A 23,179-nucleotide genomic window follows, 5' to 3' on the forward strand; every position below is an offset into this window, starting at 1 on the left:
AGTTAAAGCGACTGTAGGACTCTGTTGTTCCTACAAGTGATCCAAGTGACCCGAGTGTTTGGCCAGAGCCTGAAGACAATTCTCTTCAGGTAAGTTTTAAAGAGATGGTAAGAGACAAAAATCAAGTTCCTTTTAAATTGCATCTCATGAGTCTTGCCTGGTTCAACACAGTGATGTTAGAAGAAAGCTTCCTACTGAAGAGCCACCCCTCCCTTCCACCAGTCTGGCTGGGTAATGAGGAACTCAGGACACTTTCTTACCTCCATCCTTTTTCTTTGGTGGCGCTTTTGCTGACAACAGTATTTCGTCCAGAAGCTGGCTCCGATTTGTCTTCTATGGGAGATCCAAATCCAGCACTAAAATGATAACTATTTTTTCTTGTCATTTGAAAGAAAAACCACAACCAATTTCAATCATATGGAAAATAATAATACATTGCATTTGCATTTAGAGCTTACAAGGCATTTTTACTTCATTATACAATTTTTATTTCATTATATAATTTGATTCTTTTCCCCATCATGAAGCTAGGGACCCGGCGTTATTTCATCCACAGCTAAGGAAAGGAAACCCACACAGACACTAAGTCATGTGGCCCAAATCACTGCAGGTCCACAGGGCGAAATCGAATGTGAAACCAGATTTCCTGGCTCCCATTCCAGAGATCTTTCCTATAGCAATGTAAAAGGCAATTGTGCAACTGTATTACCATAAGAAGAATAAAAACCAAGTTGCCCAAATCTAAAATCTAAAACATTTTTTCACACTCAAATTAAAGGGAAAGTTATTTGAATATAGATAAAACATCATTTTCTTACTTGGTCTTTTCTTTACTTGATCTTCTTAAGGAAGATAAAGAAGAAATACTTCGTCCATAACCAACATCTGATTTATCTTCCACAGATGAAGGTGGAGAACTAAAATTTTACACATTTAAAATTATATATAGATTAAAATAATCTATTTGTCAATAGATTATGGTTTTAGTCCACAAAACAGATTGACTTTTTTCTTTCTTTCTTTCTTTTTTTTTTTTTTTTTTTTTTGAGACAGAGTCTCACTCTGTCGCCCAGGCTGGAGTGCAGTGGCACGATCTCGCTCACTGCAAGCTCTGCCTCCCGGGTTCACGCCATTCTCCTGCCTCAGCCTCCCAAGTAGCTGGGACTACAGGCACCCGCCACCACGCCCGGCTAATTTTTTGTATTTTTAGTAGAGATGGGGTTTCACCGTGTTAGCCAAGATGGTCTCAATCTCCTGACCTCATGATCCACCCACCTCGGCCTCCCAAAGTGCTGGGATTACAGGCGTGAGCCACCAAGCCCAGCCTGGAGCTGACTTTTAACAGTGACATACTATTTTTAAAGTATAAAGGATAAGTTATTTTTTCTTTGTTTGTTCTTTGAGACAGGATCTCACTCTGTCGCCCAGGCTGGAGTGCAGTGGTGCGATTATGGCTCACTGCAGCCTTGACCTCCGGAGCTCAAGCGATCCTTTCACCTCAGTCCCCCAAGTGGCTGGGACTACAGGCATGTGCCACCATACCCGGCTAATTTTTGTATTTTTTGTATAGCTGGGGTTTCATCGTGTTGTCCAAGCTGGTCTCAAACTCCTGAGCTCAAAGGATCTGCCTGTATCAACCTCACAACGTGTTGGGATTATAGGCGTGAGCCACTGCAAAAAGACTATTATAAAGCCTTTTGTAAGCTAGAACAGAAATTATTTGTATAAAATGTATCACATAAATACTATATGGATATATAGATATACATGATCTCTCTTTTATTTATTTATTTTTTTTTGAGACGGAGTCTCACTCTGCTGCCAGCCTAGAGAGCAGTGGCAGTGCAATCTCGGCTCACTGCAACCTCCGCCTCCTGGGTTCAAGCAATTCTCCTGCCTCAGCCTCCCGAGTAGCTGGGATTACAGCTGTGTGCCACCACACCCAACTAATTTTTGTATTTTTTAGTAGAGACAAGGTTTCACCATGTTGGCCTTGATCTCCTGAACTTGTGGTCTGCCTGCCTCCGCCTCCCAAAGTGCTGGGATTATAGGCATGAGCCACCATGCCCGGCCATGATCATTTTAAAGAAGACCATGGAAGCTTTAATTTTTATCTCTACCATTTACTTCTTATTTCAGAAGAAAAATGTTGGGTGGTAACTGTACTCCAGCACATAGTCCTGGAGAACTGTAAACAGGATTCATCTCAGTTTGCTGCTATTTACACTTTCTTCAATGACTCCATGGTAAGAGGCCTTGACTTCAGAACACACTTGAAACTGACTGGCAGTATGGAGTCAAAGAGAGAGCAGAGAGCACATTGATTTGCAGTGGTGGCTATTTCATGGTTATTCCATGTCAGGCTATGAGTTTATGAGCCGGTGTTTATTTTCATGGAGGTGCTAGATACAGGAGAAAAGAGTCTGGGAGTCTTTGCATATTCACATGTTGATGGAGAAACAACAACAACAAGCAGTGTGTGCTTCCCTGCTTCCCCTCTCCCCGCAAAGACTCACACATCAGATTTACTGTTGATTAAGAGTACAGCCCGTCGGTCACTTGGTTCTTGTAAGCAGAGCTCCTTCAAAGGCAACAGTTTGGTGCCGGGATTTATCTGTAAGATAATTTAAGGACCAAAAAGTAGTATCTGCATGGGTCATATTTTTGAAAATGAATACAGACAGAATATGTTCTCAGCTGTTTGCGCAGTCTCATTTCACACACACATACACGCACATGTACAATATACATACATAAAATTAGAAATAGGAACCTGAAGCTTGTGGATGTTCTTGCCTTTGGGCAGGACAGATCCAGTTCCTTATCATCTCGATTGGTTTACACTCAGCTGTTTCATCCCATCATTATCATCTTGGCCCCTGGAAGTATTTGGATTGGCAAATCCATCTATATACCTAAGGGAGAACTGACTGCCTGCAAAAGTAACTGAATACTGGAAAGATGACTAAAAGTGTTGAGTGTATCTAAAAGTAGGCCAGACAAAGCCCTGTGCAGGCAGTTTCACCAGCCTGGAGGAAGAGGTTAAACTAGATGACTTCTGAGATCTTTGTCCAATTAAGTTATAGTTGAATCCCTTTCTCATCCAAGATACGTTTCATGGTTCTTTGGAAAGAAGGCAAGAGTGAGCCTTTTAAAATAAGACCGATTCTGTCATTCTTCTGCCCAGGACCTGCCATGGATCCTGTTCCATTCAGAGTAAAGGCCACATCCTTCCAATGTTCTCCAGGACTCACTTGACCTGGCCTTCGTTAGCTCTCTGGTCTCCGGTCTGCTCTCCTCCCACTTTGCTAGCCCAGCTCTAGCTGCACCAGCCTTCCTGCTGTGCCTAGCACATGCCAAGCATATATTCACCTCATGGCACTTGCACTGGTTGTTTCCTCTGCCTAGAAAACAACCCCAGATTTGCCCAGGACTTCCCCAGCCCAAGATTTGCCCGGGACTAAGGCCCTCACCTCCTGCAAGTTTTGGCTTGGAAATGATCACTGTCTCAGTGAGACCCACCTGACCACAACTTCTAAAATGGCAACCGCCCACCACCTCAGGGATCCCCAGCATTTCAGAGCCCCTCACCCTGCCTCTGCCCGCTCTCATCTCCCTCTATGGCGCCTCTCATTTCTCTCTCTCTCTCTTTTTTTTTTTCCTTTTTTTGAAATGGAGTCTCACTGTGTCACCCAGGCTGGAGTGCAATTGTGCCATCTCAGCTCACTACAACCTCTGCCTCCAGGGTTCAAGTGATTCTCCTGCCTCCGTCTCTTAAATAGTTGGGATTACAGGCATGCGCCACCATGGCCAGTGAATTTTTGCATTTTTGGTAGAGACGGGGTCTCACCGTGTTAGCCAGGATGGTCTCTATCTCCTGACCTCATGATCCGCCCACCTCTGCCTCCCAAAGTGCTGGGATTACAGGTGTGAGCCATGGCGTTCGGCCCCACCTTGGTTTTCTTAAAGCTGCTTTGTTCTGATGCTGCAACATTCTTTTAAAATTATTATCACTGAAGGAGACGGGCTTCCTGGGAGCGATTTCTTAGTGGTTTATGTGTGTTACAGGGTATGGCGGTGATGGCAGGAGGTGAGGGAGGCAGGAGCTGAGGGAGGCAGAAGGGAGAGTAAGAGTCAAGTTTTAGGCAAGCTGTTTTGAATTATTCAAATTTTCTCTAGTTCTCCGCCAAAGAGAGTGCTTCCTGCAACCGGGACTCAGTGATGTGACTTATGGCCCTGTCTCCTCTGCTTCTTGGAACCAAATTGGTCCAAGAAGGCTTCTGCTGTCAGCCTCACTCCCCGTGTCCTGAGTTCTTGCACCTGCCTGGCAAACCACACTTACAGCTTTTGCACTTCTGAGTTTTCCCGTGACCTTAGGAAGTATACAGTGTTAGTGGTGCTTGCTGTCTGAGCTCTGCCATCTTTAGCTCCCTTGTTCCTCTCTGTGATATATTTTTTTCCTTTTCCTTTTTCTTCCTGCACAGCTTCTGCTTGATCTTGGAAGCTTTTGGCAACCCTTAACATTTTTTGAAGTCTGCAGATCATATCTGATTCCTAGTTTTGCTTAACATGGGATTTGTGGGTTTTAAACATTTTCCCCATTCTCCTCATTGCTTTTGGTTTCCAGAAGAAGTAGAAAATAGTGACTAAACCAATCATGTAAAAAGGGTCCTCAATATTTTAATTTCTAGCTTCTCACTTCTCTCAACATTCATGTAATAGAAATAATAGAACCCCCAAATTTTGAATGCTACTTTTTTTTTTTTTTTTAAAAGACAGGTTGGAGGGCAGTGGTGTGATCGTAGCTCACTGCATCCTGGAACTCTGGGCTCAACTCATCCTCCTAACTCCTCCTGAGTAGATCAGACTACAGATACATGCCACCATACCCAGCTAATGTTTTAAAGTTTTTTATAGAGACAGGGTCTCACTATGTTCCCCAGGCTGATCTCGAACTCCTGCCTCAAGTGATTCTCCTACCTCAGACTCCCAAAGTTCTGGGATTACAGGCATGAGCCATGTCACCTGCTCCTTCTTTTATACTTTTTTTTTTGACAGGGTCTTGCTATGCTGCCTGGGCTGGAGTGCAATGTCTATTCACAGGCACAACCATAGTGCACTGTAGCCTCAAACTCCTGGGCTCTTGGTCTCAAGTAATCCTCCTGCTTCAGCCCCCTGAATAGCTGGGGCTACAGGTATGCATCACCATGCCCACCCAGCTCTTTTTTTGTGTCTTATCTGAAACTTGAGACTGCCACTGGCAAGCTGATTTAATTACAAGTAAACAGATTCTAGTTAAAACTGAACGAAAAAATGCAAAATCTTACAAATAAAGTTAAGAATGAAGTGCTGATTTTCAAGTTTCCGCCTGTAAAAATATATAAATTACATCAGGCGATTACGAAATTGCAATGTAATGGCATCAGGATTAAAGACAAATTATTATTGTACATACTAAACTGCAAATAAGTGCTGTCACTTACCCGACCATAATCATAGAATCCATCGTTAATTATGTTACTTGATGACAAGTAGCCAGTCTGGCTGTATTTCAGGGAAAGATTGTTGTTGAGCAACTTATTATAAGCCAGCTCACTGAATTTATTTCTCCGAGTTCCTGATAGGTTAACTTCTTCAAGGATATCTAAAGCCCTGTCAATAAAAGCAAAAAGCATTACTTGCTTTATACAAGCCATCGAATACTGAGTTTCCATTTATATACTGACTTCAGACTCTGAAGGAAGAATGGAGATGGAGCTTAAAGCCTCCCCCACCCTCTTAGATAAAGTAATACTGACAGAATTATGAAGACAAATCTGCCCTTCTTAAGGATACATATGCCAAGTAGTAACTCATGTTCAAACAGGTGAAAAGGACACTTTTGGGGGAAAAAGTTCTTTGTTCATCTAAAAGCAAAATTAGTATTGGACCTCAACTTTTTCATCTAACTGGACAATATATGCAAAGAATCCAAATGTTTAGAAATTAATAAATGAAACCTGTCTATAGAAACTTAAAACCTGGGGCTGGATGTGATGGCTCATGCCTGTAATCCCAGCACTTTGGGAGGCTGAGGTGGGCTGATCACTTGAGGTCATGAGTTCGAGACCAGCCTGGCCAACATGGCAAAACCTCATCTCTATTAAAAATACAAAAAAGTAATCCCAGCTACTCAGGAGGCTGAGACAGCAGAATTGTGAACCCAGGAGGCAGAGGCTGCAGTGAGCTGAGATTGCGCCACTGCACTTTGGCCTGGGCAACAGAGCAAGACTCTGCCAAAAAAAAAACGAAGGAAAAAAAAGAAAGAAAAGAAAAAAGAAAGAAGAAAGAAAGAAACAAAGAAAGAAAGAGGAAGTGAAGGAAGGAAGGAAGGAAGGAAGGAAGGAAGGAAGGAAGGAAGGCAGGCAGGTGAAAGAAAGAGAGAGAGAGAGAGAAAGAAAGAAACGAAACGAAACTTAAAACCCTATTCGCCGATGTGTTAAAGGCAATAAATTCATCTGCTTTTGGTCAACAGAACTGATTGATGAGGGTGGTGAAATGTGGAATTCTGGTGAAGGTTTGAGATGGGTGAGAAAGAAATAGAGGTGGTAGACACAGCTTGCCCATTTAATTTTAGCCTTGAAAGTTGGGAGACAAATATAATTTGTTTGGCAGTAGCAGAAGAAAGTAAAAGAGAAGCATTCATCAAGGTAAAGGGGTTAGAAAAAAATATTGAAGGTGTTTTTTTCAAGGGCAGTGAGGGAGCGTTCAGATGAGATGAATGGGGACCCCTCTGCCTCCAGGCCAAGGCGTGCCTTCCAAGCCAAGGCATGCCCTGGGGACATGCAGAGCTTCTGTGGACTGAGAGAGCAGTGGAGACTTGGCTTGGAATTCTTTGGGCCTGAAGAGTGTGCCTCTCCATCTTCTGCTCTTCATCTGAGCCAGAAACTTGAGATGGCACCCACTCACCCGAGCCTGCATAATTCATTGGCCGTCAGCTCGTCACCAGCACAGACCATCACTGCCCAACTGGCGTGCTTCCTCACTTCATCGTTCTTGGAGCGTAGCAGCTCTACCAGGGGCTCCAACCCACCAGAATTTCTTAACTAAAAGCAGAAACCAAAATGTTACACATTGAGAGTATAGAATGTAAACTATTTGTGTTTCTGAAAAAATCTCATTATTTGATTGCTAAAAAGTTTTAACTATGTAAAAATGCTTTAGAATGTGTCTATCTTTAGGTTTATTAAATTCAGTGGGGGAAAATCTATTGCAAACCCTTACACGCAGGAGCCCGGTTTTTGGGCCCCAGGAAAGTATCCCAGGGAAGTCACCCTGATTTTACGTGGGACGGGGACTGCAGCAGGAGTCTATCTTCTCACTGCCCACACGTGGGATGCCCGATGCTTATTCGCTCTGCTCCTGAACACTGACTGTTCATTTGGCTCTGTGATAGACAGAATAAGGGGCCCCCAAAGATGTCCTCATCCCTGGAAGGGACTCTGCAGAGATGATTAAGGGTCTTGAGACGGGGAGATTATACTGGATTAGCCAGGAGGTTTCAGTGTAATCACAAGGATCTTTACAACAGGGGGACAGAAGGTGCTGGAAGCAGAAAAAAGAGACATGATGGAAGCAGAGGTTGCAGTGATGCACTTCGAAGATCCAAGGAGGGTCACAAGCCAAGCAACGTGAGAAGCCCCTGGAAGCTGAAAGGGCAAGGACATCAGACACAGCTTCAGACTTCTGACCTCCCCAACCATATGATATTCGATTTGCATGGCTTTAAGCCACTAAGTGGTGGTCATTGTTACAGTGGCAATAGGAAGTTAACACAGTCCCTCAGGTTGAGGCTGGATGAACCGATGCCAGCCAGGACCCCTCATGTCACTGTGCATGGCCACTAAGTCAGCACCACAGCCAAAGCAACACTCAAGCAATTCTCCAGGGAAAGACCCATCTTTGCTATCCATACACAGTGTCTTCTCTTCATTTCTCAAAGGACTGAAGAGGAGAAGAAAAAGAAAAGAATTGGATAGAACTCCATTAATTACGTAATTAAAAGACATCACTCATGTATAAAATTATTCCAATCAGAAAAAAAAAGATTGGGCAGAGTTCTTGTCTCATGTCTAAAATGTAATGCTGCATTATCTATGCACCTGGAGGATAAAAAGAATGTTCTTATTCCACCAGCTTGAATGTGTAGTATCCTAAGGCAAGATCCCCGTGGAATCGGTTCCACTTTCAGTCACTCTCATCGCAAACACAGGGGCCCTGGTGGGGCTTACGTGTTATCACACATTACTTGGACAGCTTAGAAAGTTCACTTGAAGCATCCTCATGCTTAGCAAGGATAAGGTATAGTACGAGCTAGTAATCTAACACCACATGTCTTTTAGGCATATATTTAATTTATTCATTAATTCCTCCATTTATGTGTTCACTCATTCATTTAACAACTGTTCATTCAGCATATATTATGTGCCAGGTATATATTAATGACATGAACACCGGGATGAAAAATCTCAGTTCCCTTCCCTAAAGTCTCAAGGAGCTTGTAGTCGTTTACACAGAACCATAAAATTCAAAAAAGGAAGACAAAAGTTGCAATGGGAGCATAGAGAAAGATGCACCCTAGTTTGAAAACTGAGGAAAGGCCTCCTAGGGGACAGGAGGGTAGAGCTGGATTTTGAAGGAGAAATAGGAATTTATCAGGTGGGTGGGGGGAAGGGAGAAAGCAGAGAAATCAAGCAGGTATAGCTGTGAGAGCAGAGCATTCTGACACAATTACAAGCAGTGTGGCATTTCTGGAGTGAAGAGTTCCACCTGGACAGCATTGGAGCTTACACCTTTAGGTAGGCAGGTGCAGGTCACGAGGGGCCTTGCAGATGGCACTGAGCAGCTTAACGTTCCCATTGAGGATGTGCAATGCTGTGACCAGGGTCACAGGTTAGAAAGATCAGCCTGGAGCCAGAAAGGGGAATAGGAGGGGAGGGAAAAAAGTAAAGGGTCTCCCGCATATTCCAGGAACTAGGTGGGTGCCCCTGCAGGCTGCATGGAGGTATAAGCAGGACCCTTGTTTGTCAGTGTGCTCCTGATACCCAGCAGAGCACCTGGCACGCAGTAGTTGGTAAATACATATCTGGTGTCTACCACTACCTGAGTGGGTGATCACAAATGAAGTGAGTCAATGGGAACAAACAAGGGAGATGGAATAGAGATCAAAGAGACAGAAGAAAAAGATTAGGCAGTTGTCTGAGCAGACAGCATAGTGTGAAGCATGGGCTCTAGACCCAGATGTGTTCTCATATCCCTGACTCACCTCTTACCAACTCTGCTTTGAGCATATTTCTTTAAGCCTCATTTTCCTTATCTGTAATATGGGGATTACAAACATACCTATCTCAAATGAGGCTTAAATACTTGTAAGGTGCTTAGCACTGGCACATAGCAGATGCCCAATAAACATTGGTTTTGTTATTTTTATGGGACAGAGAAGAACAAAGTCCCAGGCTGTTCAAATGAGTGCCGTGGTGACATGAAAATGTGAGAAAATTGAGAAAAATAAAAAGATGTTTGTTGATTTAAGTTCAGTTGTATTTTTATTCTTTTAGGAGGCAGAGTCTTTTTGTAGAGATGTGGATCTCCCTATGTTGCCAAGGCTGGCCTCGAACTCCTGGCCTCAAGCAATCCACCTTCCTCAGCCTCCAAAAGTGCTGGGATAACAAGCGTGAGCCCCCGCACTTGGCCTAAATAAAGTTTTTCTGAAGATTTAATAGGATCACCATAATTATTAAGGACATTTTTATATAATACATTTTCAGATAAATGCAGTTGTATGTTTTAAAAATAAGAAATATAAGAGAAACACAAGAGTACATATAACCCACATGTATAATTTAAAGAGTCCTAGTAAAAAGCACACCTGTTTGTCTACTATCCAGCTTAAGAGATGACCATTTCAATGACACTGAACCCCTGGGTGTTCTACCCGATTACATGCCCCCCTTTCTCCCTACAGAAGCAACCACTTTCTTGAATTTTGGATTCAGCATTCCCTCAATTTTCTTTATAGTTTTAACTTATATGTATGCATGCCAAAACAGCATAGTGCTTAGCTTTGCATCCTTTTGAACGTTACATAAATGGAATCATAAGTATGTATTTTTCTACAGTTTGTTTTTGCTTGGCATAATGCTTGTGAACTCATCTCTGTTGACATGTGGGGCTGTAGCTCATTCATTTTCCCTGACATGAGATTCTATTTTATGGCTACAGCACAATGCATTATCCATTTTCTTAACAACTGGACAATCGGTGTGTTTTCAGTTGTTTAGATATTATAAACAATGCTTGCTGGTACACAGAGGCAACAGATTCTCTTAGGTTTATACTTAGAAACAGAATTGCTGGGTTTACAAGGCATGGCCACCTTCTTTTTTTTATTTTTATTTTTATTTTTATTTATTATTATTATTATTATTATACTTTAAGTTCTAGGGTACATGTGCATAACGTGCAGGTTTGTTACATATGTATACTTGTCCCATGTTGGTGTGCTGCACCCATCAACTCGTCAGCACCCATCAACTCGTCATTTACATCAGGTATAACTCCCAATGCAATCCCTCTCCCCTCCCCCCTCCTCATGATAGGCCCCGGTGTGTGATGTTCCCCTTCCCAAGTCCAAGTGATCTCATTGTTCAGTTCCCACCTATGAGTGAGAACATGCGGTGTTTGGTTTTCTGTTCTTGTGATAGTTTGCTAAGAATGATGGTTTCCAGCTGCATCCATGTCCCTACAAAGGCCACAAACTCATCCTTTTTTATGGCTGCATAGTATTCCATGGTGTATATGTGCCACATTTTCTTAATCCAGTCTGTCACTGATGGACATTTGGGTTGATTCCAAGTCTTTGCTATTGTGAATAGTGCTGCAATAAACATACGTGTGCATGTGTCTTTATAGCAGCATGATTTATAATCCTTTGGGTATATACCCAGTAATGGGATGGCTGGGTCATATGGTACATCTAGTTCTAGATCTTTGAGGAATCGGGCATGGCCATCTTCTTTGCTAATACACCAAACAAGACAAGACAATGCCAATTTGTTTTCCACTGTTTTACCAGTGTTGAAGGACTTAAATGATAGGTAGGTCCAATCACTTAAAAATGTTTCAGATGAATTCACCAATAGGTACTAACCAGAAAAATGCGAGAACACATGTTATTAAAATCCTCACCTCTGTCCGGGCCTCAACGTCACACGCAGTTGTGGCGACAGCGAGAGCAGCTTTGCTCTGCACAACTGTGTTTGCAGAACGCAGTGGGCTGATGATGGCATGCATGATGTCGTGATTCTGTATGTTCAGGCGCAGGGGCTCCTGCATGGCCATGTTCATTAATACTGTAGCAGCGTTGGCAATGGCTCCATCTCGTTTACTAGACAGGACGTTTATTAATGGATCAATACCATCAGCTTCAGCAGCAGCGCTGAGTAAATGAAGGAGAAATGAATGTGATTCATCTGAATTCAAAAAATTATCTTTGGAGCATGCAACTGAGCTGCTAAAACAAATGAGTACAGAAATACAATTTTAGAAATAAATTAATTTGCCATGCAGTGAACCCAGAATCGAGCGCTAGTGATTTAAATGGAGTCTGGAAAATTTTGAGCTATGAATGAATTTAAATAATTCTTTTTCTACTTGTACAACTTTTGGTTATAGAAAAATATACATTACTACTTTTTAGAAACCTCAGAAATAGATGACTACTACTTCTTAAAAAAATGGTACAACCATTATTATTATTTTTATTTACTTATAAGACCAGGAAATTCTATTTAAAGAAACTCTTATATGATTCCACACATGAGCCATAAAATTCTTAGAAAGTTTTCTTGAAGATAACATATTCCTACCAATTAAGAAAACAAAAGCCTTATAAAGTAGGAATGAGTGAGCATGGGAACTCCTGATTTAAGTTAAAATTCATTGGCCTGTCTTCCTCTTCTTCCAATCAGGTGGTTAACTGTAGGCAAAGGTTCACAGAACCAGCACATCATTCTGCATGAGAATACTGCTTTTACAAATTAAACGTTAAAGATCAAAGTCATGATATGGATATAAATAGATAATTTTAGTAATGTAGGCATATTCAGTTATTAAATTTCCTGTCTCTAGTATAAAAAGACTACAGTTACTATTAATATACTAACATTTTTTCACAATTAGGTAACCTGAATCTTCTTTTAAGAGCACAGCATAGCCCTTGTTTTTTGAGCACCCGGTTTTCCCAGGCAGTCTCCCATCCAAGTTCTAGCCAGTCCCTACCCTGCTTAGCTTCCAAGATCAAGCCAGGGTCAAAGGGCTCCAGACACCAGCTGTCTTGGTTTTTAAATCAGTTTAAAGCTCATAGGTAGTAAAAATAAAAATGAGAGCATTTTAATGAGTGGGAGATAATTTAGTTATGTTCTTTAATGTTTGGAAGTGCTATAAATAGGAGATGGTCTAAGCAATAAGGTAAAGAGAGCATCCTGGTTTTAAAGGGAGACCCAAAATTCTGTTTTCAAAATCCATTTAAATCATCATAGTAATAGAAGTCAAGACAGTAAAAATACTTAGATGTCAATAATATGAATATCTCTTTTATGTTTTTGACACTTTTTTTCATTTGGGATTATATAAGAATAACCAAAATTTAAAAAAAAAAACAATTGAAGCTATATGATTCAGCCCATCACCCTGTATTGTGATGAATTAAATTTGGTACTGTCACCTCAATTTGCTTATTGTGAAGGAGGACACACAACCTCAAGAAAAGAAGTTATGACAATCGTCCATCAGAGAGGAGGTAAATGAAATCTCCATAAAAAGACTGGTAGCCATAGGTGTAAGGAGGCTGTGGCTGTGGCACCAGCTCTGAAAGAAACTGAACCACAGTGACTGGGCAGGAACGTAATGAAGAGGGACAGCAGCTCTGGAGAATGAAGGGTTCAGTTGGTGTCACCCTCGCAGGACCACCTCCCAACTTGGCTTATATAAACCAGTCCATCAAACACACCACATCCCACAAAGGCAAAAGCAGAGCCTTGCTTCATTTCTACTCATTCTCCAGTCCTTGTACATTTAACCCTTCTTTGGTATCTCCCATTCTTTCTCTAGGATGACATCCCTTAAAATTAAAATTTGGTTAGATGACATGTAACCAAAATTTACCTCTACAAAAATATCCAAAGGCCCTGCATCACTCACTATAATAGCCCAGGGGTCAGCATTTAATTTCCTTTCCTAGGGTATAAAATAAGCATTCTTAAGATAATTTCACTTTTCATCTTCTCTCCTATTATTAATTGGCATGGTGTTCACTAGGTTCTATGAAAGAGGGAAAAGTTGGAGGTTCTAATATATTAGTTTATCAGAAACATCTCATATTTTTACAACGGAAATATTGAATACTTTTACAACTGCCAGCAAAAATGTTAAATTATACATATTTTCTAATTAATAATATATACTTAACCTCCTCAAAAATCATTTTTTTCCTTTAACTTATTTTTCAGGCATTTAATGCAATCAGCCCCCTAAACCAAATACCTTGTATTTTTTAATCGTTGTAAACATGCCTTGGCCAAAATGCATGATTCCTTTGTCACTTGGTGGTTTTCCTTGAGAATGTTCACTTTTTAAAACATCCTGGAGAATTAAGAAAAAGCATACAACTGCAGGGTACTTCAATGGCATCCAGGATAGAGGCAGAAGTATTTTAAGTAAATGCATACAATAAATTCTCAAAGACTTTGTCTTTTGTGTGTACCAGGGAGTTTCTGGAAAACTAAGGGAGTTCGCAGGGTCATACATCATCTTTTTCGCTTCTCTTGTAAACTAAGAAACTAAGAAAAATTAGATCATGGAGATACAGGAATTTACATCAGGTTTATCTGAACACTCAGCCTTTCTGCTTTGATTTTGTTTCTTTTTTTCTCCTCTACAAAGGCATGTTTTGACTTGGTTCATTTATATCTCTACCTTCTGCTCTTTTCTTTGCTCTTCATGGAGACAGTAAAGGGAAATGTATAAAAACCTAGCTGTTTAAAAAACCAAAGATTCTAGTACACAGTGGAATATAGCTTTTACTAAATTGAACATAAATGCCAGCACAGAAAGATGAATCTTGCAGGCACAGCTGGCACAACCTGCATTATATGTACATATTTGCCCATAATTTGCTATATGCAGCACTAAGTCTAAAAAGAATAACTGAGATTAACTTATTATGGTGGAAAATTAAACTATTATTCTTACCTTAAAAAAACTAATTTTATATATAGAAGTAGAGTGCAGAATTTGTACTTTAAAAAACAAAAAAGAATTGAACAAAATTCTTTTTAAACAAAATTGTTTGTTTAAAAAACAAAAAAGAATTGAATTAATTCTGTTTATTTCAAACCTCAGACATTCTGTTGTATTTTTCCCTGTACACAAGCTGCAGCCTGTCATATTTTTAAAACACATTTCGGTTTCCCAAATAGTATAGCATTATCCAAATGAATGGGATGGAAGTCAAACTGCTTTGTTTTAAAATCCAGAATTATAGGGCCATATGTCATCACAATAATTTGAAAATATTTTCTGATATTTACTATCATTAGTCTCCATCCAGTTGGAGTTTAATCAAGTAAGAGTTTAAAATGTAAATTGGGAAAAAAACAAACTAAAAAACAAATATGGGAATGTATAAAAACATCTGTTTATATCATTTGATATATGTAAACAGAGGTGAAGCTTGACATGCCATGTGACGTCAATCTATTAGCAAGTCCTGACTATTTTCCTCCTCCATGTTTCTCAAATCTCTCCCTTCTCTCATCCTCCCACAGAATCCAATTCAGCACCCTCTCCTGTGGGTTGATATAAACAATCTCCTAAGAGGTCTCTCCTCACCCCCTCCAGTCCTTCCTCCGTCTTACAGCTAAAGTGATGTTTTAAAATTATAACCATATTGCTCCCCTACTTAAAACTTTCACGGTTTCCCACTGCTTATGATAAAGTTCCCAACTTTTTTGTTATATTTTTAAATTATTTTTCTAGAAATGGAGTCTTGCTATGTTGCCTAGGCTAGTCCTGAACTCCTGGCCTCAAGCAATCCTGCCACCTTGGCCTCCCAAAGTGCTGGAATTACAGGAGTGAGCCACCACGCCTGGCCTACCCCCAAATTTCTGACATGGCCTCTGAGGCCTTACACAAGCGGCCCCCACTTCTCACACCAGCCCCATGCACCCCCCGCCCCCCGCTCTGCCCTTCCCCTCCCCAGGCCGCCTCTTCCTGTTGCTCCGTGCTCTAGGCTTCTCTTGCAGCCTTCAATAGGCCAGGCTCTTTCCCACATTAGGGCTCCCCAGGGCTGTTCCCATTTCCTGACATCCTCTTGCCCCAGGACAATGCCCAGCCCTCTTTCACAACTCAGCATATATGTCTTTTCCTCAAGGAGGCACTTCTGGATCCCCAAACTGGATTTCTTTTTAACGTGAGCTCAGAGCATTTGTGTGCTAAATATACACATTTCTTTTTGTTTAAAAATATGATGTTCTGGCATAAATGTTTACATCAGAAAAAAGTAACAATTTAAAAATGTTATTTTGCAGCACTCATGAATGGAATTCAGCAGATTTTTCATTCAAATGCCCAAGCCCCACAATAAAAGAACACTTACAGAAAGGACACTAAGAACATCACTGAGGGAAAATTCAAACACAAATAGCGTCTATGGCTCACTAAAACTATTGTGCGACTTCATGTCTGTGTCTTTGCACTAGTGGCCCCTTTGTCCCAAACACCCTTCGCTATCCCTCTGGCACTTGTGGCTGGAGAACACTAGCTCATTCTTCACTCTCTGCTTACCTGTCCCTTCCTCTTCAAAGTCATCTGTGACCATCATGGCCCTCCTTGTTAATCACTCCCTCCTCTGTGCTATGTCTGTACCTGGTACATACCTCTTAGAGGTAATATTTGAGTCTCATTTATATTTTCGGTGCTAAGAAGATCAATATATTTTAATTGACTCGAATCAACTCAAGGTGAGTGAGCAGAAATCCACTGCCGGTATTGAGGAGGAGGAAGGGGGGAAAGTGCTTAGCTCAGCTTTAAGTTTGCAAGAAGGGATAGGATCCAGCAACACTGGGATTTCCAGTTTTATCACTTACAGCTGCTCTTGAAATTGGTCGATTTCCTCCCTGCCCTCATGCTTCTCCAATTATACAGTGAGGTAAGTTTTAGATGGTATTCAAGAAATAAAAATTTGCACTTTAGACTTCTTGGGAATATATTCATCTCTTTTATCAAGGGATGTCTCTATTTTGTCTTTGCAGACATTGTTGACTCTGTTTATTTGAGTGTGCACCAGATGACACCATTTGGTACCTTTCAGAGTTGAATCCTTGCTGCAATTTGAGGTTCACATTCAACCCATCTGCAAAGTCTGGTAACATGAATCAAGGGTGACCTTGGGCAGAACAGAAATCTGTTTAACAGAGCCCACATACAGGGTAATATGTGGAACCCGATGGAACAGATGGTGATATTGGCAATAAGAACCTTGTTTGTTAACAGTGATTACAACCATTCCCACCAGCATGACTTTTCATATGTCTCCGTGAGTTTTGTCACACCAAGGAAGACATATTGGTGGCAGACACGCTGCAAGTGGTCAGGGGCGGTGTGTACGCAGCAGCGACTCAGAGCTGGCGTTTTTAAGCCTTGCCGGCTGCAGGAAGTCTGGGCAGGTGGAACACTGGACGTTATGATAAACAGGTCTCCCAGTTGTCACAGTCAGATTTGGAATGCTATAAACAGAATTCCTGACTCTTGTTCCAGCCGGTTTCTCAACAAAGGTAATGATCCAAGAAGTGGAGTGTGTTTGCTAAACTGGTCAATTTCTGAGTCCAGAACAAGGATCATCCCACCACAGCTCCACAGCTGCAGGACGCTAGTATATGTGCCCCAAACTCTGGCTGAACTCCAGGACTGATGAAACTAGCCAAGAGAACGTTCTTCTTTTAAAGAAATATTATTTAAGAAGTTTTTCACAATTAAGGGAGAGAACCAATTAATTGTAAGCAAATGCTTAAAATGAAGGTTTTAAAATTAACGTAATTAAAGTAAAACCTAGCCACAGGGGAAAAAATGTGTTTGCATCTATAGCAAAATAAGAAAAATGCCAAAAAATGCTAGGAAATATGTGAAACCAAATTGATTACATCATATTGATGCACCTTAGCAGGTTTCATTTTGAGACCTTCCGAATTCGCTTTGATGTTGCAGCCATGGTGACATTATGCTTTCTCAAAGAGAACAGCATGACTGCAGAGAATAGCGAGCGCTACCCCAGCACTTCCACAAAGAGCGTGCATGTTTTTGCTACCGATTTTGAGGCAGTCAATCAAAGTCTGGGGAAATCAAATGTAATTTCCTCCCAAGTGACACGGAGCCTTTATTGACCTATCTGTTCAATCACAATACTTCACTTCCATACATGCTACCTTCTGTTTCAAATGCTAGAATGCCCTACTCGTAATTAACTATCTGCCATCAGCAAAGAACAACTCTCTTTTGCATGGCTGACTTGTCTCCTAATAAAATAGGAATGATGGTCAAGGAGTTAGGATATTCATAATAAATGACTTTTGCAGCTACCAAATGTTTCTGTTTAGCCTGGAAATCAGCCTGTTTACATATCTGTCAATGACAAGGGATACAATCCCAAAGTAATTAGAGATACCATGTTGTTGATATTCTTAACTAAATAATAAGGACGCCGAATACTCTAGTGCGACAGCAAACAAACAAACAAACAGAAATCCCTGCGCTTGCCAGGACTGGTTTATTCTGAGCAGCTCAGATGTCACTTCTTCAGAGAGCCCTTCCTTGACAAGCCATGTATCATTCTCTAGGCCCCTTTCCTAACCCGGGGCCATGGTCCTCTCTCCACATTGTGCTGTTTTAAGTTTACCTATACTGTAATCGTTCTGCAATTATCTTTTTAAAATTACTCATGTACTGCTGGCCTCCCTGACTCAAATGTAGGCCTGATGCGTTCCTTTCCTATGGTACCCAAGAGCCTAGCACAGTGCGCAGCAGGTAAAGAATACCTAGATAATGGTAGAATCATTACCAAAAAAACCCTCAAAACCAAACCAAACCAAACCAAACCAAAAAAAAAAACACAAAACACCCTACACTCAAGGTGGTAAGTTCCCTACCTTTAGGGATGAAATGATAACAGCTATAAAGATGAATCACATCTGGCCCCCAGTGGAAGCTGGATTCCAGACTCCCCGCGATACGGTTAGGGGGCGATTGCTTCCATGCACAAAATACAGTAGATCATTTGTTTCATAGTTTAAAAAGACAGGATGCAGAGAGACTAAAACTTGCTCAAAAGTAAGTTAATCAACAGAGACCGGGGAAAAAAAACACACATGGTTTTCTGATCTTTAATTTATTACTTTTTACATTTTCCAACCTCTTAAGGTTTAAAAAATATAGTATTTTCAAGAAAACAAAAACCAACAGAATTTCCTTGCTTTAGGACATTATTCCTTAGGGAATGGAAAATAAGAAAGAAGAGGAGGCAGAGGAAGCAGAGAGGAGGAGAGGGGAGACTGGGGAAAGGAACCCAGGGGGAAAAAAGTTGGAGGGAGGGTCAGAAGCAAAGAGAAAGGGAAAGGAAGGGATGAAAGACGACTCCAAAGGTGCCTACTGGAGTGAGTACAAGGAGTGCTGGCCATTTAGTCTGGAAGAATTCAAAGAGATCATGAATTTCAGCACAAGGGAAATTTCTGGTGGGGAAAATGTGGAGAAGTTAAGGGTGCTGGAGGCATTGATGAGGAAAGAATGAGATAAAAGTTGCCAGGGTGGAGAGTAAGAGGTTCAGTTCCTACCAGCTCCCTGGGGATCTACAGAACAGACCATCTCTGTGAACTGTGAGTAAGCACCGGGCCTTGGTTTCCTCATCTGCAAAATGGGCGTGACGATAATATTCCTTCCCCCATAGGACCGCTCTGGGATTTAATGATATATTCCACTCAAGGACTTAGCTCAATACGTGGCCCATAACTACCAGCTTTCAACATCATCATCCTCCTCCTCTTAACATTCAGTGAGCCACAGGGGTAGAGAGTTTCAGATCATGTAAACGTAACATCATATTGCAAAACGTGTGTGTGTGCAGGAAAATTTCATTTTCAGACAATTTTTAGCTAAACAGCCAAATCTCCTACACCTGCAGGGCTGGAGCTGGGGCAGTTTCCTCAGGAATCCTACTCAAGCCTTTCCACTCAAGTGTAATCAATGAGCGGTAAGGACCATTTCCAGAGTGAAGAAAAATCAAGAGAAATGATTAACATAAAAAGTCAAGGGTTGGTAAAAATAAACTTATATAGGTTTAAGTATGCTTCAAATTGAAAGGGGGGGAATCACATAATATAAAGATTTCCTCTGAAAATCAGTAATGTTCGAAATGAAATCTGAAAGAGAGTACTAGCAACTTTAAAAAGAGGTTATGCAAATATCAGTCTCTGCGCTGTAGGTAATAAAAGTAGCATGGATAATTTTCTAATTGAACATTTTATGGGATTCATTTGGCCTCACAAAATCAGTAGCTAATCAAATTCAAACTGTTGGTTAAGGTCAGGTGGGCATCCACTGACATGAAATGGGGATGGGGAATCCACTTGTTCTATTGCAAAATTCAGCTTTTCATTCTGTGTTTTCCAAATTCAGTATGAATTTTCCAATCCAGTATAACCAATGTTTAGAATAAGATTCCATCGTCCCAGCTACTCCGGAGGCTGAGGCAGGAGAATGGCATGAACCCAGGATGCGGAGCTTGCAGTGAGCAGAGATCGCACCACTGCATTCCAGCCTGGGCGACAGAGTGACACTCCGTCTCAAAAAAAAAAAAAAAAAAAAAAAAAAGATTCCATCAGACAGGGAGGAATCTAGGCTCTAAGGGGCAGAAATGAAAAGCATCCACTCAGTAAACTTGGACGGAAATAATGCAAGAATAATTCTCAGGTTTACCATGAGGACTTCTCCCATTTATTTTATCTATTAATTCCAGAGGATTTTTAAGGTAACATGCTAAATACGTTCTTCCAGAGGTCATCCTTAATACAAAACAAAACCTCCTAAAAAGGTATGAAATTAGCTATGTTATCTTGCAAGATACTCATATTGTGAGTATTCTAGTTCAAATGATCTAGAATTTTGCAACAAAGTGATATAAATAAGAATGTAAAACAAAATGTATTATACAAAGTCAAGAGCAAAAAATCAACTCTAGAGTAACCATAATAGCAATGAGATTTCTTACGTTATGTTGTCCAAGAGTATTACATTTATCCTATCTGGTTATATAGCACAGAAGATGTCCGGCTACCGATACAACGAATGCGTCAAAACATTTGTAAATGACTACACCTTAATAGGGGACAAAGTCAAACACAAGCATCTGTTAAACACACGTTTAGCAGTGGAATATTATCTCTAAAAGCACCATGTTGAAATGATTTTCAGATCTGAATCTTTTAAAAATGTTTTGAAAATATTATCTCAGGTACACTGGAGAGTGTTTCAAATTAAATTAACGTACGTTTCATTAAACTACAGAGCAGTCCTTCCATTACCTTTTTTGCCCCTCCCCCAACATCCTCCTAAATGGCCACTAGGGGTCAGTATGAAGACGCAGTTCCTTGCGTTGTTGGAAGGGAAAATGGAACTCTCCGAAAACGAAAATCCCTATGCAACAAAGACAATAGCTGTACAACCTCAGCAACGTTAAATGCAGCCTGTACATCAAGTCTACAACATGAACTTGCATTTTTCATGGGACTACGTTTTAATTTTGTAAATCACTGTGGATTATCTCTATGGCCAATGCTTCTTTAGCAAAAAGTATTCTAAATGACAGGACTACTTATGTAAGTGGGTCTGTGTAACTGGCCAAGACGTGTGCTCTAAGAATAGGGTGTTAATATTTGTTTTTCAAAGGGTGATGGGACACATGTCTAGCTATTTCATCTCTTCCTGTACAGGGATGGAGAAGGAAAAGTGAAACTTGTGGTTTGTATTTTGCTAATTTTAAGAGATTTTCCCCCCTTCAAAATGGCCATCGTCATTCCCTGCACTCAGCCTTCATTCCACCATGAAATATAGGCAATTCTAAGGAATAACCATTAGCCTAAAATCAATAGAATAAAAGAAATGGTAACAATAAATACACAAATACATTACCTTCCCGCCAACTTTACTGAATGGGAGAGAGATTTTTCAAAAGGTTTGAAAAGTGCTTTCTATTTCTGCTGGAGAAATTTAACATTCCAGGAAATCACTTCAGATCATGCCCCTCCCTGACAATACTGAATTGACTGATAAGGACTTTGGTCACTGTGAGTAAATGCAGCACTGATTTTTCTTGAAGCACTAGATGAAGTATTGACTTTTCTTGAAACACTGTGTGAAGTTCTGTATGTGGCATATGTTCTAAAGTTTTCTCTATGAATTGCATGGCATTCTTGGGCATGATACTCCATGAACAATTCTAATAAGTATTAAAATTAGTCAATGCTTTATTTCTATGTTAGCGAAGAGAATGTTTAATACTGAGAATACAAAATGACAAGTCATCCATATATAACGAGGACATTCTAAGGTTTCCAAAGCGCTCAAATGCACATCCATATAATTTGGGGGCATTCTATCTGTTTGTGGAGTCCCTTTGGAGTGTACTGCTTACAATTTCATATTCCCTTGTGCAGTCATGACCATAGGGAAAACAATAGCAAGACAGTTTCTGGGGAAGAGCTTTGTGTCTCTGGTATTGTAGAAGCTGGCAATGGGCCAGTAATCAATCAATTAATTTTTTTAGTCACCATCTATGTGCTAACATTTAGAACCTTCTTGGGTCACTGCTGTCATGGAAAGTCAAAAGGAGTACAAAAATTAAAAAATAAAAAGCAAAGAAATGGAAAGAAAAGGGTCTCTAAGATTTAGGGAAATAACTCAGTTCTTCGTGGGGATAGCATGGAATAATTATGAAGAATCAGGGTTAATGTGATCTATATGTAAGCAAGGGGCTTATGATCATGCATTTACTGTAACAAAACGTCAGTTCTCACTTTTCTGTAGGTATTAAAATAATTGTAGTTATTACTGTTTATATTTTTATTTTGTTAATTGCATTTTATTTCCTAAGATAATTGCATCTTTTGAAAACTATCTAGCCAACATTTATACTAATCTTTATTAGTTCTGAACATTTATTCTAATTTTTTCATGGTTTACCAGTGGCCAAATTTAGTTAGCATTGCCAAAGGGAAGTGAAAAACACTGAACCCTTTTTCTTCTTGGAATAACTTAAACTCTAATTCTGATCAGATCCAACAGATGGCAGTGATGTTATAAATTAATAGTTTAAAACATTCTTTTAATATGTAGGGTCTGCTCCTCGGAGAATAATTCTCTCAGTACTTGCATAAATAATCTGGAACTTTGATATGATTAATTAGATAGAAGCATATAGGATAAATATAACATGAAATTTAGCTGAAAATAATATTTCCTATGTCAAAAATAAACAGTTTTCCCATTTCCAAAAGGCATTACAAATTGATAACTATCAAAGAGATTAGCAGTATACCAAGAAAGGCTATGTGTCCAAACCAACTAAATGGGTTACATTTTTCTATAAAATTCACTATTGCTTCTCGGTTTCCATTTTTATCTGTTCCTTTCTACAGGCATTGTTTTAGCCTTCTCACCTTTTATTTATTCACTTAAAAATAGTTTTACTTTGCTTTCTCCTTTCACTGCTAATAAGTGAATCTGGCTGTTCTTGTCTCCTTTTACTATGCCTTTATAAAAGGCACAGTTATTTTTATTCTTATTCATTGCCTTTTCATATTTTTACCCACTTTAAGTAATCTTTATTCTGTAGATAATAAAGAATTAGAAGTATCAATAGAAGGCTCTTACAGGGAAGCCTCCATTGTTGCTTCTGTTTTCCAAGTTATATAAAAACAAAGAAAACAACCCTGATGATTGCTTTCTGTTTTAAGTAATGGCCATTATTGATTGTTTGACAACAGACTTTGTCAAATACACTTTGTTTTCCTCACTGTCCTTTTACTGTTGGGGGTTT

At 40.2% G+C, this 23,179-nt stretch overlaps 1 protein-coding gene across 4 annotated transcripts in view; it reads right to left on the reverse strand.

The window, feature by feature from the left end:
- Window positions 1-23,179, reverse strand: part of ARMC3 (armadillo repeat containing 3) — a 115,450-nt gene that overhangs the window by 29,333 nt on the left and 62,938 nt on the right. For 3 of the 4 annotated variants that reach the window (XM_025396753.1, XM_025396750.1, XM_025396752.1), the window contains 6 exons: window positions 11,227-11,476; window positions 6,949-7,085; window positions 5,484-5,652; window positions 2,517-2,614; window positions 819-917; window positions 261-377 (listed from right to left, as the gene is read on the reverse strand). In XM_025396753.1, the coding sequence (XP_025252538.1) occupies window positions 261-377; window positions 819-917; window positions 2,517-2,614; window positions 5,484-5,652; window positions 6,949-7,085; window positions 11,227-11,476 (870 nt within the window). The remainder of the gene's footprint in view (window positions 1-260; window positions 378-818; window positions 918-2,516; window positions 2,615-5,483; window positions 5,653-6,948; window positions 7,086-11,226; window positions 11,477-23,179) is intronic. The other variant, XM_025396751.1, reaches the window with a different exon arrangement.

This window comes from Theropithecus gelada, chromosome 9 (assembly GCF_003255815.1).
Source record: "Theropithecus gelada isolate Dixy chromosome 9, Tgel_1.0, whole genome shotgun sequence".
In the NCBI taxonomy this organism is placed as follows: Eukaryota; Metazoa; Chordata; class Mammalia; order Primates; family Cercopithecidae; genus Theropithecus; species Theropithecus gelada.